This window comes from Panthera tigris, chromosome B2 (genome assembly GCF_018350195.1).
Source record: "Panthera tigris isolate Pti1 chromosome B2, P.tigris_Pti1_mat1.1, whole genome shotgun sequence".
NCBI lineage: Eukaryota > Metazoa > Chordata > Mammalia > Carnivora > Felidae > Panthera > Panthera tigris.
The window spans coordinates 33,989,360-34,006,738 of record NC_056664.1 but is presented as its reverse complement, the minus strand read 5'-3'; the positions used below and the strand labels follow the sequence as shown (position 1 = coordinate 34,006,738).

The 17,379-nt window shown below is 51.5% G+C and overlaps 1 protein-coding gene across 2 annotated transcripts; it reads left to right on the top strand.

Moving 5' to 3' along the window:
• The first annotated feature begins 4,404 nt into the window (after nucleotides 1–4,404).
• On the top strand, nucleotides 4,405–17,165 carry TULP1 (TUB like protein 1). 2 transcript variants are annotated; one of them, XM_042985276.1, is made up of 15 exons: nucleotides 4,405–4,451; nucleotides 4,568–4,613; nucleotides 5,041–5,134; nucleotides 5,411–5,566; nucleotides 6,182–6,337; nucleotides 7,042–7,143; nucleotides 7,218–7,337; nucleotides 7,619–7,725; nucleotides 10,981–10,986; nucleotides 11,088–11,258; nucleotides 11,456–11,568; nucleotides 12,868–12,982; nucleotides 13,059–13,157; nucleotides 15,245–15,416; nucleotides 17,032–17,165. In XM_042985276.1, exons 1-15 carry the CDS (start codon nucleotides 4,405–4,407, stop codon nucleotides 17,163–17,165), a joined length of 1,638 nt encoding a protein of 545 aa, XP_042841210.1. The 2 variants fall into 2 exon arrangements, with proteins under 2 accessions (XP_042841210.1, XP_042841212.1); XM_042985278.1 differs by lacking the exon at nucleotides 5,411–5,566.
• The last annotated feature ends 214 nt before the right edge of the window (nucleotides 17,166–17,379 follow it).

Sequence of the window (17,379 nt, the reverse complement as noted above, 5' to 3'; positions counted from 1 at the left end):
GTAAATTCCCCACACATGCTCTCCAAGACCCTGAGGAGGGTCTTTTTATTCTTTTTTATTCTTTTCTGAATTCTCCTTTGCTACTTTCTCTTCCTATCATGATCTGGACCTGCATTACTTCTCCAAGTATTTTTTTTTTTAAATACAATTGCAGGGGGCGCCTGGGTGGCTCAGTCGGTTAAGCATCCGACTTCGGCTCAGGTCATGATCTCAAGGTCCATGAGTTCAAGCCCCGCGTCGGGCTCTGTGCTGACTGCTCAGAGCCTGGAGCCTGTTTCAGATTCTGTGTCTCCCTCTCTCTCTGACCCTCCCCCGTTCATGCTCTGTCTCTCTCTGTCTCAAAAATAATAAATAAACGTTAAAAAAAATTTTTTTTTAAATACAATTGCAGGAGCACCTGGGTGGCTCAGTTGTGGAGCGTCCAGCTTCAGTCATGATCTCACATTCGTGGTTGGATTTTCTGTCTCCCTCCACCCCCACCCCTCTCTCAAAAATTAACATTAAAAAAAAAAAAAAAGGATACCAATGCTAATTCATGAGAACCTTCAGAACACAAAAAGAAGCAAGAAAAATGGATATTTTATTATGCAAATATCTATCAGATTCATGCAACCTGAGAGGAGAGGTCTGAGAAATGAATTTATCTTTTCTTTCACTTAAGAGCTTCTGTGTTCGGAGCGCCTGGGTGGCTCAGTCGGTTAAGCGTCCGACTTTGGCTCAGGTCGTGATCTCACGGTTTGTGGGTTCGAGCCCCGCATCAGGCTCTGTGCTGAACGTTCAGACCCTGGAGCCTGCTTCTAATTCTTGTCTCCCTCTTTCTGCCCCTCTCCCACTCACACTTGTCTCTATCTCTCAGAAATAAATAAACCTTAAAAATATTAAAAAAAAAAAAAAAAAAGAGCTTCTGAGCACCGTCCTCTGAAATGGGCCGCCGTGCCCACACCTCTCCTGCAGACTGCGCAGTCACCTCTGGTTTGGAGAACGGGGCAAGCACCCTGAGCACTGTTAGAACGTGGATGTTTACAGTTCATCTGGTCAGCATTGAGCCCCAGTCGTGTATTTGTCTGGGGGTTTGAGATCCTCAGGAACTCTCTGAAGTGCGGCTCTTGGAGCCCTGGTCGAGGGGGCACCACTGCCCTATTGTGCCAAGCGCTTTGCCAGCTGGGAATTTTTGCATAGCTGTGACCTATGCCTGGAAGGCTCTCATTCTTAGTCTCTGAAAGCCTTCAGGTCTCAACTTATTTTATTATTTATTTATTACGTAAACTCTACCCCCAACAGGGGACTTGAACTCACAACCCTGAGACCAAGGGTGGCATGCTCTACCATTGAGCCAGCCAGGTGCCCCTTCAGGTCTCAGTGTAAAAACTTTTCTTCTCAGACAGCTTGCTCTGTCCTCTACATCCAGCCCGAATGGTGCCTGCTGTTCTCCTGGAACCCAGTTCTTTTCCTTCTTGGCATTTATTACAATTAATAGCAATGAGATTGTTATAACTAATTGGTGTATTTATGTCTTTACTCTCTGTCTTCCTCACCAGAATGTAAGCTCCATGAGGGCAGGGACCACAGCGTTTTGTCCATCACTGTATGACCAGGGCTTAGCATACTCTGTGGCACAAAGTTGTGCTCAGGAAGTATTTGTTGGCCAATTCTCAACCATGAGTTTCCTCCCCTTTGATATCAGGGTGTTATCAATGTCTGCCTCATAAATGTTATCGTGAGGGTGGAGAAAGAATGGGAGCAAGGAAACTGACACACAATAGGTGGTCAATAAATTCTATTATTATTATTATTATTATTATTATTATTATTATTACTACCGTGCATTCAGAGGTGAGTGAGGACTGAGGAATCTTGGAGGTGGGGACTTGAGAACTACTTAGAGTTGGACGGGTTTCCTAGAATCGAGAGAGCATTCCAGGTGGGAACAGCTGAAGCAAAGGCTTGGAGGAGAGAAAATATGAAGGCTGTACCCAAACCTATGTGGCTGTATGAATAGTAGGGTCATGCAGTTAGAAAGGCAGATTAGGGCCAGACTAGGGAGAGCCTTGAATGCCAACCCAGCACATTTAGACTTGATCCTTAGGCAGTAGGGAGCTGATGAATATTTTTGAGCAAAGGTGTCAGGTGAAGAAGTGGTATTTTGGGGCGCCTGAGTGGCTCAGTCGGTAAAGCGGCCGACTTCAGCTCAGGTCACGATCTCGCGGTCCGTGGGTTCGAGCCCCGCGTCAGGCTCTGTGCTGACCGCTCAGAGCCTGGAGCCTGTTTCAGATTCTGTGTCTCCCTCTCTCTCTGCCCCTCCCCCGTTCATGCTCTGTCTCTCTCTGTCTCAAAAATAAATAAATGTTAAAAAAAAAAATTAAAAAAAAAAAAAAAGAAGTGGTATTTTAGGAAGACTGAATATGGCAAATCTGGATCAGGTGGACCAAGGAAGTGAAAAACAAGTGTGACTGTTTCATTGAAATCTCCTCTCTAGGGGCGCCTGGGTGGCTCAGTCGTTAAGTGCCTCAGGTCATGATCTCCAGTTTGTGAATTCGAGCCCTGGGTCAGGCTGTGTGTTGACAGCTCAGAGCCTGGAGCCTGTTTTGGATTCTGTGTCTACCTCCTCTCTCTGCTCCTCCTGTCTCACTCTCTCTCTCTCTCTCTCTCTCAAAAATAAATAAACATTAAAAAATTTTTTTAAATCTCATCTCTAATCCTTGTGACTGAATGAAACACGCACAGGTTAAGGACAAAAACCCTGACAGGAGTTCTATCTGGATTCAAGCCCCAACAAAGCAACTTTAGGATCTGGCTGACCCTGAGCACTTCCCAAGCACTCACTTCTCCTCCCCAAGCCTCAGTTTGCCCATCTAGAAAATGGAGATAATAACCTCTACCCTGTCTCACTGGACTCTTGTAAGAATCAAATGAAATTAAAAATGCACTCATTAACCCATTCAAAAAACGAACCCAATCGTGTGTCAAGTTGTGTTGTAAATGCAAAGGAGAAAGAGATGAAATACAAGTGCACTGAAAAGGGGTACATAATATTACCAAGTACTGAGTGCTCACTGTATGCCCCTTTCCACCTGCCCATTTCACTGAATCGGAACAATACTCTCACCAGGTCGAGCCCATTTTATAAATGAGGAAATGGAGGCTCAGAGAGGCTAAGCAAGTCATCCAAGGACGTTCAGCCCTTAAGTGGCAGAGCTCAGGGCTGACCCATTCGTGAGATGACTGCCTGCCTCATAGTGCTAAACCTTTGAACACATCTGGCCATGTCCCACTTCTAGGCCTTTACCTTGTCCCTTTCCAGGTAACCCATCCCACTTTTTTTTTTTTTTTTTTTTTACCTGTAGAACTCCTATTCATTATCTTTAAATTTTTTTTAAGTTTATTTATTGACTTAGAGAAAGAGAGAGAGAAAGAACATGAGCAGGAGAGGGGCAGAGAGAGAGGGTGGGAGAGAGAGAACCCCAAGCAGGCTCCAAGCTGTCAGCGTGGAGCCTGATATGGGCTCGAACTGTGAGGTCATGACCTGAGCCAAGATCAAGAGTTGGTCACTTAACTGACTGAACCACTCAGGTGCCCCTTTTCAAGTTTTAAATTTTAGATCAGACTGCAGGAAGCCTCCAGGACACCTGATTGGAGCCCCTCCTCTGGGCTTCCTCAGCATTTAACCAAACTCCTCCTATGATATAATCACATCAACACTATATCTTTGGGGGGCACCTGGCTGGCTCAGTTGGTAGCACAGGTGATCTCCGTGCCATGCGTAGGGTCGTGAGTTTGAGCTCCACCTTGGGCACAGAGATTACCTAAAAAAAAACAAAAACAAAATTTAAAAAAACCACACACAAAGCACAAAAAATACCATATCTCTCCTCTCTAAACTTTAAAAAAAACATGTTCCCTATCTGTAAAAAAAAAAAAAAATTAAGTGTACACCCACGATTAGTCATATTTCTCAGTAAAGTACTGTATATACACAGCCTTCTGTTGATCCATATATATTAACTATTAGTAAATCCTAGTTCTTATTTTTTATGAAAAATAAAGATAAATACAGGATCTGGTCTAAGATTTTCTTCCACACCCCACTGTCCCCCAGCGAATTACAAATCAGCACGTCTAACCCAAAGCTGGGTGAGGGGAGGGTGGCGCTGACACAGTGATGGCATCTTTCAGGCTGCAGGGTGGTCTGAGAAGGACTTGGGACTTGGGCCTCTTCCCTCAGTGGGCTGGGATTGGTGGTGGAGGGGTTCGTGGGCAGGAGCACCTCCCACAGTGCTGCCACCCCCTTGAGCCAGCGGGAGGTGGGGTGAAGTTGAGCCTGGATTAGCCTGGGGGGGGGGGCACTGGGAGGCTCCTAGAGCTGCACGGTGGCCAGAGAAGGGGGTGTGGATAGGCGAATGCACCATGCCGCTGCAGGACGACACCCTCCGAGAGGTGTGGGCCTCGGACAGGTCCGGAAGTGTCCCCCCCACCTCAACCTACCTGAACCCTGGGGGGCCCAGGTGGAGGGGCTGGGGAAGGGCAGGAAAAGGGGAGGAAGACAGTCTGATTCCTTTGCTACCCTCAGCGGACATGAGGAGGAAGGCTCGGATATCCAGCAGCGCCCCAAGCAGGTATGTCGCCCCTGCTTGGAAAGGAGGCAGGGAGAGCTCCCCCTCGCCTCAACTGCATGTAAACCTCCTCAGGGTAGCGGATCTGGGAGTGAGACGCATTCCCTTTGGGGCAGCGTCTGGAGGTTGCTTTCCTGCAGGGGTGTGTGTGTGTGTGTGTGTGTGTGTGTGTGTGTGTGTGTGTGACTTCGAGGAAAGGGATGTTTGGGGGCATGGGATGTCCAGGGGAGGAATTGGGCCTTGGGGCCTTTGGGGGTGGCCATGGTGCACGGGAGGGGTCATGGTTCCCCACCCCAAGAAGGAGGCTGCTGTTCCCCTCCCGATAATCCGCGGTTATTTCTGGCGGCTCAAGAGATTAGAGGGTCATGGTCAGCCCTCAGACCCCCCCCCCCTTTCTTTCCTCTCCCTCCTCCTGACCCCCACTCAGCAGCGACCCGCCAAGGGGCAGAAGTTGAGGAAGAAAAGGACGGAAGCCCCTGAGTCCCCCTGCCCCGAGGGATCCAAGCCCCGGAGGAAACCTGGAGGCGGGCGGGGGGCCGAGCCCGGGGGTGCCCCCAAGGGTGAGGGACGCGGGAGGGCTGCGGCCGGTCCTGGATTCTCGAGGGGGTGCAGAGGAAGGGAAATGGAGGGGTGGGAGCCGGCCGGAGTAGAAGTGCGTGGGGGCCGGGGGCGGGGGAGGGGGATGAATGAAAGCCGGGGGGAGACCCCCACGGCGAGGAGCCGGAGGGGGCAGCGGCCAGGGCTCGGGCGCCGTCGGAGGAGGGGGTCTGGCCCTGCCTGACCCCGGCCTCTCGGCTCAGCGGGGCGGAGGGGGAAGCCGCGGGAGGAGCCCGCCTCGCAGCCGCCCGGGGCCCGGACGCCGCAGACCGTCTACACCAAGTTCCTCAGAGACCCCGAGGCCAAACGCGACCCGCGGGAAACCTTCCTGGTAGCGCGAGCCCCGGACGCAGTAGACGGTGAGAGGCCGGCGGGAAGGTTGGGAGGGGGGCACTGGAGAGAAGGAGCCAGGTGGCTGGACAAGAACAGCGACAGAGAGGCGGAAAACTCGGGAAAACAGCCTCCCCTTCTCTGGCCTTCTCTTTGAGCCAGAAAACAAAACAAAGAAAACCCTTTATTTCCGGGTGGGGAAACTGAGGCACGGAGGGGTTGAGAGTTTTGTCTTCAACTACAGCTAGGGGCCAGAGGTAGCCCAGATGCGTCTGGCTGGAGGTCAGAAACAGACAAGGACAGGGAGCAACGAAGTAGGAGAAACAGCGAGAAACAGCCCAGGTGCGGTCACCGGGGCAGAGAAGGGCCAAACTGGAAGACAGGCAGGAATGTGTGAGGAGGTGAGTCCCAGAGAAAGAGAGAGGGGAAGGTGCTACAGGCAAGGGCATCCCCCCAGAACAGGATTGCCTAGCCCCTAGCATTCCCCCCAACTCCAGCTCACTCCCCCAAGCAGCCTGAGGTCATTCCCTCCTGTTCCAGGAGAGCCTCCCGCCTCTGGCTCTCATTTCCCAGCAATCTGGAGGGGACTGAGCCCCCAGCTAATGGGACACATCCCAGCCCCCATTATGAGTTTCTGCCTACAGAGGATGAGGAGGAAGAAGAGGAAGACCATGAAGAGGAAGAGGAAGAGGAGGAGGAGGAAAAGAAAGAGAAAATCCCTCTGCCTCCCAAGAAGCCTCCTAAAGAGAAGACTTCCGCAGGCATCAAGGAGAGGAGGGCCAAGGCCCAGGGTCAGAAGGGTGAGTGTTGAGGGTAAGAAGGGAGCACACAGACGTGTAAAACTAGCCCTGTCCTTCAGCGACTTGGGGGCCTCGTCGATATGCCAGAGCTCACACATCAAGAAGTTACCCAGCGCCTGGACACGAGAGTTTCTCTCCCTGGTGGTGTCGTCCCTGATGGTCCTTAAGTGCATAGCCTGCCTGGGGGCTCTGTGAGCCAGGGAGGGCAGAGGATTTTAGTTTTCGTTGTGATTTTTCAGCTTTTTAAGAAACTCAATATGAATTGTTGTTATAATTTCCATAAAAGCATCTAAGTGATTACTGTAAAAATCAGTCAATGAATAAATGCTGTGATGGCTCTCTGGCCTGGGCACCTCACCCTACAGGTACCCCAGTCTGGTTTAAAGGTGGACAGGTAGCTGGCACCTTGGGCCCCTGTGGGAGAGGGAGAGAGTGCTCTCTGTATCACGTGCCAGAGGGGGTTTTCTGGGGATGGCATGGGAGCTGGGTTTCATTCATTCATTCATTCAATCATTCATGTATCCATGTATTCTGTAACACCTATTAAGCTCCTGGTGTTTGTCCAGGCCTTTATGGACTCAGGATTAAAACTTGATGAGCAGAAGACAGACTCTGGGCCCTTGTCAGGCCATGAGGAGTGGGTTGGAAGGTGGCCTTCAGCCCCAACAGGCTCTTCTTTGTCTAACCCCTACCTCCATTTCCAGGGGACCTGGGAAGCCCTGTCCCCCCATCCAAACCTCTTCGAATGAAGAAGAAGGAGGTACCAGCGGGGGAGGGGACCAAGATGAGAAAGACAAAGAAGAAAGGTGAGACTAGCCTCTGGAGGAACAGGGGACTCCGGGTGTGGTGGAGGGTGACTCCTTCACATCCACACACACAGGGTCTGGGGAGGCTGACAAGGACACCTCAATGAGCCCGACCAGAGTGACAAAGAAGAGCCCAGCAGCCATGTTTCTGGTGGGGGAAGATGGCCCCTCTGAGAAAGCTCGGAAGAAGAAAGGTGGGTGGCAGTGGCCTCCGGTATCAGGACATCTAGAGGCAGTCCTGGGGGTCCTGGAGTCAGAAGACTTGGGGGGCATCTTGACCTGCCCACGTTAATAGCTGTGACTATTAAGGCAGGTATTGTAGCCTTTCTGGGGCCCCTATAATAGTAATGTGGGATGATTCTCTTGTGGTTGTGGGGAGGGTCCAAGTGAGACATGGGTGTTAGATGTACTTTGCAAACCATGAAGTGCTCTGCAGGGTAAGGGGTTAACAGGCTGGTTCCCACTCCACGCCCAGGCACTCCCAAAGGCTCAGAAGAGGAGAGGAAGGAGGAAGAGGAAGAGGAGGAAGAAGTGACAAAGAACAGCAATCAGAAGGGCAAAGCGAAAGGAAAAGGCAAAAAGGTTGGGGCCCAGAGGGGAAGGGGACTGATGTCCTCAGGGAGCAGTGGCAGGGGCCTGGGTTTGGGGGACTGGGGTGTGGAACCTCGCTGGGGGGCTGGGGCCATGAAGTCACTTGGGGTTAGAATCATGACTCCCTCTCTGATGACAGGCTAGGAGGACAAAGGGCACCAGACTTGTGAGAAAAGAAAAGGCTGTTGTGGGGTCACCATGCTGGGATTGGTGCCCTGGGGGCCTGATGTTATCTGGGCTCTAAGCCCTCCCCTCCGCAGCCTAACATCAGACATGGTCAGAGAGGCTCACACAGCCCCAATATGAAGAGACCCCATTTTCTTTTTCTTTTTAATTTTTTTAAATGTTTTATTTTATTTTTGAGAGAGAGAGAGAGCACGAGCAGGGGAGGGGCAGAGAGAGAGGAAAACATAGAATCTGAGGCAGGTTCCAGGCTCCAAACTGTCAGCACAGAGCCCGATGCAGGGCTTGAACTCACAAACCGTGAGATCGTGACCCAAACTGAAGTTGGACACAACCAACCGAGCCCCCCCAGGTTCCCTGAGACACTCATTTTCTGTACCCGGGAGGTAGAACTCACAGGCAGACAGGGACACGTGTACTCACCCGTGGGCGCACTGGCTGGCTGTAGGAGTTGTAAGAATATTTGCATGCTACTGCTCTAAGTTCTCCAAGTGCTTTCTGCTACCCCACCCCGGACCACCCAACCTTCCAGCAACTGAAGGGTTAACAGTGGCTGACAGGGGCCTCCTGCGCCCTCCCCCAGGCCCACCAGCATCCATTCTGACGGGGCATTCTCCACGAGCAGAACAGGTTGTTAACAGTTTGAATATTCCTCTTCCTCACAAATAGGACTCAGGTACCGACATGCACAGGCGGGACCAAGCAGGAGAGAGAGGGCCAGTTGGAGAAAGAAAGCGATGGAAGCCTTTGAGAAATTGGTTTCCACAAGCAGAGAGATCACCATGAGGGCAGGGCTGGGGGCTTGGCCATGTGGGCTTATGAGTCTGTTCAAGAGTGGTCGGGTCTTGGGGGACCTGATTCACATGGGCCCACATCACCAGGTACCGATATACAGACTGCAAGGCCAGTTTATTATCTCCCACGGGGAATATAACCGCGGCACAGCCTTCAGTACAGTAGGCTCTAGAAATTGACAGCTGTGGAGATGTTTGAATAAGTTCTGGCTTTCTCCACATCACATTCCAAACATAGTCTTGTGTTTCCAAAGTTTCTTCTGGAGCAGCCCGGAGTGGAGAAGATGTTCAAGGGTCCGCAGGCTAAGGGCCTGCTCGCTGCCACCAGCCTCACCTCACACACAGTCCCAACCTGCCCTCAGCAAAAACAGCCAACCACAGCGTATCGGGGATTCCCAGGGACTCTCACGTAGCACACACCCGGGCTGGCAGTCCCTTGCCCCCCGCTCTTGTGAGGGATAGCACATGAGGGCAGACGGCACCAGGCTTGTGAGAAGCAGAAGGGCAGCTGCGGGGTCGCCAGGCCAGGCCAGGCCAGCCTACGTTGTAATGCAACCAAACTGCTCTGAGGAGTTTTTCCCTGGGCAAAATAAGCTTATTTATTCATTCATTGTCTTACCTCTGTATTGCTGTGTAGCAAACCACCCCAAAACTTAGTGCCTCAAAACAACAAACATTTATTTTCTTCATTCCTGTAAGTCAGGAATGTAGGAGTGGCTTAGCGAGGCACGTACTTCTGGCTTGGGGGTCTCATGAGATTGCAGTCAAGATGTCAGCTGGGTCTGCAGTCACTCTGAAAGCTTGACTGGAAATAAAGAATCCACTTCTAGAATGGTTCACTGTCATGATTGTTGGCTGGGGCCCTCTCCATAGGGCTGCCTGACTGTTCTCATGACAATGGCAGCCAACTTCTCTCAGGGCTCAAGAGTGGCCCAAGAGGGGTGCCTGGGTGGCTCAGCCGGTTAAGCGGCCGACTTCGGCTCAGGCCATGATCTCTTGGTCCATGAGTTCGAGCCCCGCGTCGGGCTCTGTGCTGACAGCTCAGAGCCTGGAGCCTGCTTCAGATTCTGTGTCTCCCTCTCTCTGACCCTCCCCTGTTCATGCTCTGTCTCTCCCTGTCTCAAAAATAAATAAACGTTAAAAAAAATAAAAAATTAAAAAAAAAAAAGAGTGGCCCAAGAGAGACAGCAAGGAGAAGGCACAATATCTTTCATGACCTAGCCTTAGACTAATCACTTAGAAGTGACCCATCACTTCTGCTATATTCCATCGGTCAGAAACACCGACCCTGATACAGTGTGGAAGGGGACTACACAAGGGTGTAAATACCAGGAGGCAAGGACCACCGGGGCTCGTCTTGGAGGTTGGCTACTACATTCACTGAGTATTTACTACACACTATAATAATAGCAGTAGCTAATACTGTGGTAACACTATGTGCTTAGAACACAGCAATTCATACCTTCGGCCTCACCTCAGTTCACCCCTTGACATCGTGTCCACTGAAGGAAGGTCTTTCTAAGGCCCTGGCTCTAACAGGAGGCTGCACAGCATTTAAAGCCTAGTTACACTTCTTACTAGCTATATGAACTTGGGCAAGTTGCTTAGCCTCTTTGAGCCTCAGCTCCTTCATCAGTAAAACTGGACAACTACTTCAGTAGTTACTGAGAAGGGAATTAAACCATGTAACATTTGGAAGATCCTTAGAACTATGCCTGGCACATTGGTAGGCTTTATAGGAGTGTTTGTTTAATATATCAATTAAGTAAGGTCTGTCCCGGGTGTCCAGCCCCAACTTATGCGTTTCTCAGATGAAAACACTGAGTCACAGTTAAACTGGGTAAAGAGTTGGGGCGCCTGAGCAGCTCAGTTGGTTAAGCATCCAACTTTGGCTCAGGTCGTGATCTCGCAGTTCGTGAGTTCGAGCCCTGCAGCGGGCTCCGTGCTGACAGCTCAGAGCCTGGAGCCTGCTACGGATTCTGTGTTTCCCTCTCTCTGCCCCTCCCCTGCTCACACACTCTCTCTCTCTCTCTCTCTCAAAAATAAACATTAAAAACAAATTAAAAAGGAAACTGGGTAAAGAGTTAGTGGTGGAATCAGGATTTGAATCCAAGCTGTCTGGTTCCAGAGCCAGGCTCTTAACCACAAGCTAAGCAAAAAAGAAAGCGCCAAGCTCCCCAGAGCCTCCTAACGTGGGCTGCTGAGCCGCTGGGGAAGTGTGAGGGGCCCAGCCCACTGTAGCTGGCCCGTCTGTTCTCTTCCCACACAGAAAGCGGTGAGTTGTCCGGCCCACCCTGCCTGTGTCCCAGCTCCGGGGACCTGCTGAGGGCAGAGGAGCTAGTGCTGTAGGCTGATACATGCTGTGCCCCCACCCAGAAGGAGGAGAGAGCCCCATCTCCACCCGTGGAAGTGGATGAACCCCGGGAGTTTGTGCTTCGGCCTGCCCCTCAGGGCCGGACAGTTCGCTGCAAGCTGACCCGGGACAAGAAGGGCATGGATCGGGGCCTGTATCCCTCCTACTTCCTGCACCTGGACACAGAGAAGAAGGTGGGTAGGGGAGAGGGGGCAGGGGAGAGAGAGGGCAGGGGGCAGGACCCAGGCTGAGGGTGGAGCTAGAGCCAAATTGGGGGGTGGGGGGAGTGGTGGATACAGGACAAATAGGCCTTCTCTCTCCCCCCACCCTTCTCTTTCCTTCACCCATCTTCGCCTCCCATCCTCTGTCACCTGTCTCCCCCTGTCCCCAGGTGTTCCTCTTGGCTGGCAGGAAGCGGAAACGTAGCAAGACGGCCAATTACCTCATCTCCAGCGACCCTACCAATCTGTCTCGAGGAGGGGAGAATTTCATTGGGAAGCTGAGGTAGGGCTGGGAGGCCCAGGACCGCAAGAACGCCATGGCGGGTCACTTTGGTCTCCCTGTGCCCGGCAGTGTCCACCACACTGGACACTCTGGAAACGTCCCCTGACCCAGGGGTTCCCACACTTTAAATGGGTACAGATCACTTGGAAGTGTTGTTAAAATGGCTCAGTGGGTCTGGGTTTGGGGCAAGATTCTTCACTTTTCTTTTTCTTTTTGAGAGAGACAGAGACAGAATGCGAGTGGGTTGGGGCAGAGAGAGAGGGAGACACAGAATCGGAAGCAGGCTCCAGGCTCCGAGCCGTCAGCACGGAGCCCGACGCGGGGCTCGAACCCACAAACCGCGAGATCATGACCTGAGCCGAAGTCGGACACTCAACCGACTGAGCCACCCAGGCGCCCCCCCCCTTTTTTAATGTAGATTCTTCACTTTTTTTTTTTTTTTTACGTTTATTTATTTATTTTGTGAGAGAAAGAGAGGGCAAGTGGCGGGGAGACAGAGAGCATTTCAAGCAGCCTCTGCGCTGTCAGCAGAGCCCGATGTGAAGCTCAGTTGCAAGAACCCTGAGATCAAGAGTTGGATGCTTAACCGACTGAGCCACCCAGGTGCCCCTCTTCATTTCTAATAAGCACCCAGGTGATGCCCATGCTACTCGACCCTGTACCTCACTTGGAATAGGTCATAAGGTCCATGAGGGCAATGTCCATGCCTGTCTTGTTCATGGTTGAATTCCTAGCACCTGGCACATAGTAGCTACTCAATAAACATTTACTAAGTGAATGAATAAACAAATATCTGGCACCTACCCTGTGCTGTGTCTCCCCATATATCTCCTCTAATCCTCACTGCAAATCTGAGAGGTAAGGGGAAGGTGAATCCCTGAGTCAGGCCTTATTTCTTTTATTTATGTGTTAATAAACACATACAGTCCACCTATGTGTCAGGCATAGTTCTAATTTCCAAATATTAATCCATTTAATCCTTCTATTGACCAAATGAGGAAAATACTGTTATTATGCCCATTTTACAGAGGGGGAAGTTGAGGCTCAGAGAGTTTAGTTTGCCTAGGGTCACACAGTAAGAGATGGATTTGAGATCTGAAGGCTGCCCAGTGTCCTTCCAGATCCAGCTTTAAAGATCTCATGAGGGAAGCGTGGGGCAGAGGACATGAATTGCTCTGTCCTACGACACCCATACCCTTGACACAGGAAGCTTTCCGAATTGCCTGGCTGGGACGAAGGGTCTTGGAGGAGGGGTACAGAATCCCCTCAGCCCTGCCCCCAGCTCCACCCTGTTTGCAGGTCCAATCTCCTGGGCAACCGCTTCACCGTCTTTGACAACGGGCAGAACCCGCACCGCGGAGGAGGCAGCACTGATGTGGGGCGCCTTCGGCAGGAGCTGGCAGCTGTGATCTATGTGAGAACTCGGCCTGGGCCCCCTGGCAGCACCCTCCCCTTTGCAGGGGCCGACCTAACAGGTGTGTCCCTCCCAGGAAACCAACGTGTTGGGCTTCCGAGGTCCCCGGCGCATGACGGTCATCATCCCAGGCATGAATACGGAGAACGAGAGGGTCCCCATCCGGCCGCGAAATGTGAGCCCAGCACCTCCCTGACGCCTCTCCCTGAGGGTCCTACTCCCATGTGACCCACCCATGACCCACTCCTGGGGAGCTGGGGGGGTGGGGGCTCAGCTTGCCCACACCCAACTTCCGGAGCACACTCATCACCCCGTGTCACAAATTCATTCTGGAAACTTGTGGAATGAATTCAGGGGTTTCGTCATTGAATTCACAGGAACAAATGCAATGAGGACTTTTTTTCCAGTTTACCCCAGATCATCCATTCCTATATTCATTCAACACATGTATATTGAGTGCTGAGGATTATTCTAGGAAACTGGAAGATGTCAGTGAATAAAACAAAGATCTGCCCTCATGAAGCCGGCATTCTAGTGGAGGAGACAGTAGACCATAATTGTGATAAGCAAAAAAATTGTATAGTACGTTAGAAGGCGATAAGTGGTATGGGAAAAAAAAGAAAACGTCAAACAGGAGAAGAAAGATGAGATGTGTGTGCGTGTTCCATATTAAATACGGTGGTCAGAGTAGGCCTCACTGAGAAGGTGACATTTAAGCAAAGACCTGAAGGAGGTGAGGGAGCAAGCCTGTGGATATCTGGGGAAAGAGCATCCAGGCAGTGGGAAGAGCCAGTGCAAAGGCCCTGAGGCAGAGTGGTGCCTGGTGGGTTTGAGGTGAGAGGTGAGAGTGAGGGGTAGATTGGACCTGTACAACTGGTTTCTACCCTGGGAGAAACAGGAAGCCACAGCAGGGTTCTCAGGAGTGACATGATTTGACTTTTATTTTAAAAAGCAAAGGTTGCTTGTTTTTGTGTGTGTATGTGTGTGTGAGGGAGAGGGTAAGATGGAGAGATGTCCTGGGGAGAGGTGGCCTCCTTAGGTGTCAGTCCCTTGCTCTGCTGCTTTAGCACTGCAAGTCAGTGAGCCCAAGGTTTCACAGACAGGCGGACTGGCATGCTCCATGCTCTTAGTCAAGTCACTTTACTCATTTACAATGAAAAATCACAGCCACCAGCTGATCACGCATCCTTCCCTGCTGGAAAGTCACACCGTATTGAGAGGCCGGGCCAACCCATGGGGCACGAGGCATGTAGGGTCCCACAGTTACTCCTTCCATGCCTGGAACAAACACACAAATGCTCCAGAGGCAGTGCGTCCTGAGCATGTTTGGGCTTCGTAAGAACCACCCCGTGCTGCTTTAGGTAACTGTTTTTCGCTTCACAATTCATTCATTCTATGATCATTCATTAAAACCAGGCACTGAGGATCCAAAATCAACACAACAGTTACCATCAGAACCATGATATTTACTGAGCATTTACTCTGTGCCAGGAACTGATCTGAATAACATTCCATGCACTATTAACTTATTTAATCCTCACAATACTCTGTTGTGAGGGAAACTGAGGCACAGGGACATTAACGAACTATTATACCCGCCCTTAGAGTATCTAATGTTGTCCATTAGAGTACAGTGGGAGAAACCATAAAAGCAAGGTGTCACGGAGACTCACAGCTAAGACATCTAAATCAGACATGGGGTCAGGAAGCCTTCGGGGAGGACATGATCTTGAGGGGACTCACTCTAAGCCATGAATGTGACTCAGGAAACTCGGGAAAGAAATATTTCAAGAGCACTATCATATAGACACCATTCCTTCCTTCAAGAAACTCTCTTCCAGGACATCTTATTTTAACTGTTTACCTGTCTCAGCAAGAGCAACTGTGAGCTCCTTGTGGGTCCCAGAATGTCTGGTTCATCCTTGTAATCAGGTACCAGCATGTGGCCATTCCTAAGATCCCTTGGGTATCCACAGCCCAGAGCACCTTCTGTGTGCCCGATGCTACTTTCCATTTTCCAACCCTCCGCTTTGGCATCCCACAGCAAAACCCCGTTCCCACAGATGTAGCCCATGCCCTCAAGGACACCACAGAGACCAAACGTGCTCTCAAGGACCCCCTGAACAGATGTTGATATCCAGGCTGCACGCTAACACAGACACGCAAAGGCGTGCTCAGGTTCCTAGGCCCCTTCCCCTCAGTCCTGAGATACCTCGGCCCCCTCTAACCGCCCTCTTCCTAATTCTCCCCCTGGCACCCCAGACCAGCGATGGGTTGCTGGTGCGCTGGCAAAACAAGACACTGGAGAGCCTCATCGAGCTGCACAACAAGCCCCCCATCTGGAATGAAGACAGCGGCTCCTACACCCTCAACTTCCAAGGCCGAGTCACACAAGCCTCCGTCAAGAACTTCCAGATTGTTCACGCCGATGACCGTGAGTGTCGGAGGGCCCGAACCACCACCTCCAGAATCCCAACCCTCACTGAGGCCTTTCCCCACCATCCCTCTTGCGTGCACGCTTGCGTGTCTCACTCTCTCACTGCCCCCCTCCCCCACCCAGAGCTGTCCTTTATTGCTGGAGCCAGAACAACCAGGAAGGTTACTCCCTCCTGCAGGGGCATTGACACCATGCTCCCAGGAGACTCAGATATTCCAAGCAGGTGTCTTGGGGCTCATTGTTCCAGGCCTTCCTTCTAGCATTGACCAGAGCCTGGGGTAGATACTGGGATACCCTGGGTAAGAAAAACTGTGTTGAAGGGAGAATTAATCTGCTGGAGTTTGAAAACCACTGATAGCGCAACCTCTATGTGGTCAAAGATGGTGCTGAGGCTCAGAGAGGGCAGCGCCTTCCCCAAAGGCAGCAACTCCAGGAGGTTCCACTGGCCATCGAAATTTATTTCAAAAACACTTGCACAGTGCTTTCCATGTGCTAGGCACTGTTCTCTGGACTTTACAGATACTGAATCATTATATCTTTCAATAACCCTGTGAGGAAGGTATTTTTGTCGCTATTTGGCAGATGAGAAAACTGAGGCACAGAGAGGTTAAGTAACTTCCCCAAGGTCATAAAGCAATTAAGAGGTAGAGCTGGCTTAACGCAGGTGGTCTGGCTCCAGAGCCCCAGCTCCTAAACCCTTCAGGTTGGCTGCCTTGTAGGGGTAGGGAATATTAATCAAGCATTTCTGAATGCCTACTCTATTGTCCTCTCTCAAGTAAGGTCAAAGGCCTGGCCTCGAGGAATTAGGGAAAAAAGATATGCCCAGAAAACACAACTAAGTACAAATGTCCCTGTTACAAGCCTGGGGGAGAAGTTCCCACTAGGGTTAAGGAAGTTTGGGGATGGAAAGATATCTCCCAAGGGACACCAAGGTTCCCAGGATTGGCTACCATTGAGCAACTTCTCCATCCCCCACTCCATCCTAGGGATGGTTCCCCAGTGTCACCTGTCCCAAGGCCTTGGAAAACTGCTCTCCAGATCACATTTCTGGTGGAGCCTGGTCTGCAGAGATCAGGGGTATTTTTAGCAACTTCCTGTCTCTATGGATGCTGGGGGAGGTGTTGGGACTAGGGTTGGGAACCTGGACCAGATATGGGATGGGGTTGAGTGGAGCCACTGGATAAGGAAGGATTCAGGGGGCTAGTTAAGAGATAGAGCCTGGCAGTCTAAGATGGGACTTGGTGTCTGGGGATGGGAAGAAGGAATGAGGCCAGAGACAATGGAAAGAAAAGGATTCTAGGCTTGGGGAAGTGTGACAGGTTCCTATATTTAAGTGCCTGTCATACACATAGCCCTAGGTGGCAGAAGATAAGGCAGGGTCCCTGCCCTCAGGGGCTTACAGTCAGTCAGAAGTCTGGTAAACCGGCAGGTGGGACTGGTTGGGCCAGATAAGAAGGGGTGGATGGGTGGAGGGGTGAATACTTGAGAGGGTGGCTGAGGATTGGTGTTCCAATACAAGGGAGGGGAACTCTTCCCGGTGTTGAGGGGGCTGTCTGCCAGGAATGGGAACCCAGGAGGTCGTGGGCCACCCCACCCCTGTCTGTGTCCACAGCCGACTACATTGTACTGCAGTTCGGCCGCGTGGCCGAGGATGCCTTCACCCTAGACTACCGGTACCCGCTGTGCGCCCTGCAGGCCTTCGCCATCGCCCTCTCCAGTTTCGATGGGAAGCTGGCCTGCGAATGACCCCAGCAGCCCCCAGCGCCCCCCAAGGGTGGGGGAAAGGATTCAGTGGAGGGTTGCAGTGTCTATTCACCAAAGCCCCCACTGAAGACTCCTCTCTTGTCGGGGGCTGACCCCTCACTGTCTCTGAGTGACCTCCATCCACTCTCCAGCCTGGCACAGGCCGAGGCAGGGGAGGAGCTCAGACGGCGGTCCGACAGAGATGAAGAACATCTGG

What these genes read in the sequence shown, in the direction of transcription:
- TULP1 (XM_042985276.1), top strand. Translation starts at nt 4,405, where the DNA reads ATGCCGCTGCAGGACGACACCCTCCGAGAGGTGTGGGCCTCGGACAG. An exon ending in AGCCCCGGACGCAGTAGACG is followed by an intron (nt 5,567 to 6,181) that starts GTGAGAGGCCGG and finishes TTCTGCCTACAG; the next exon opens with AGGATGAGGAGGAAGAAGAG. An exon ending in AGCTGGCAGCTGTGATCTAT is followed by an intron (nt 12,983 to 13,058) that starts GTGAGAACTCGG and finishes TGTCCCTCCCAG; the next exon opens with GAAACCAACGTGTTGGGCTT.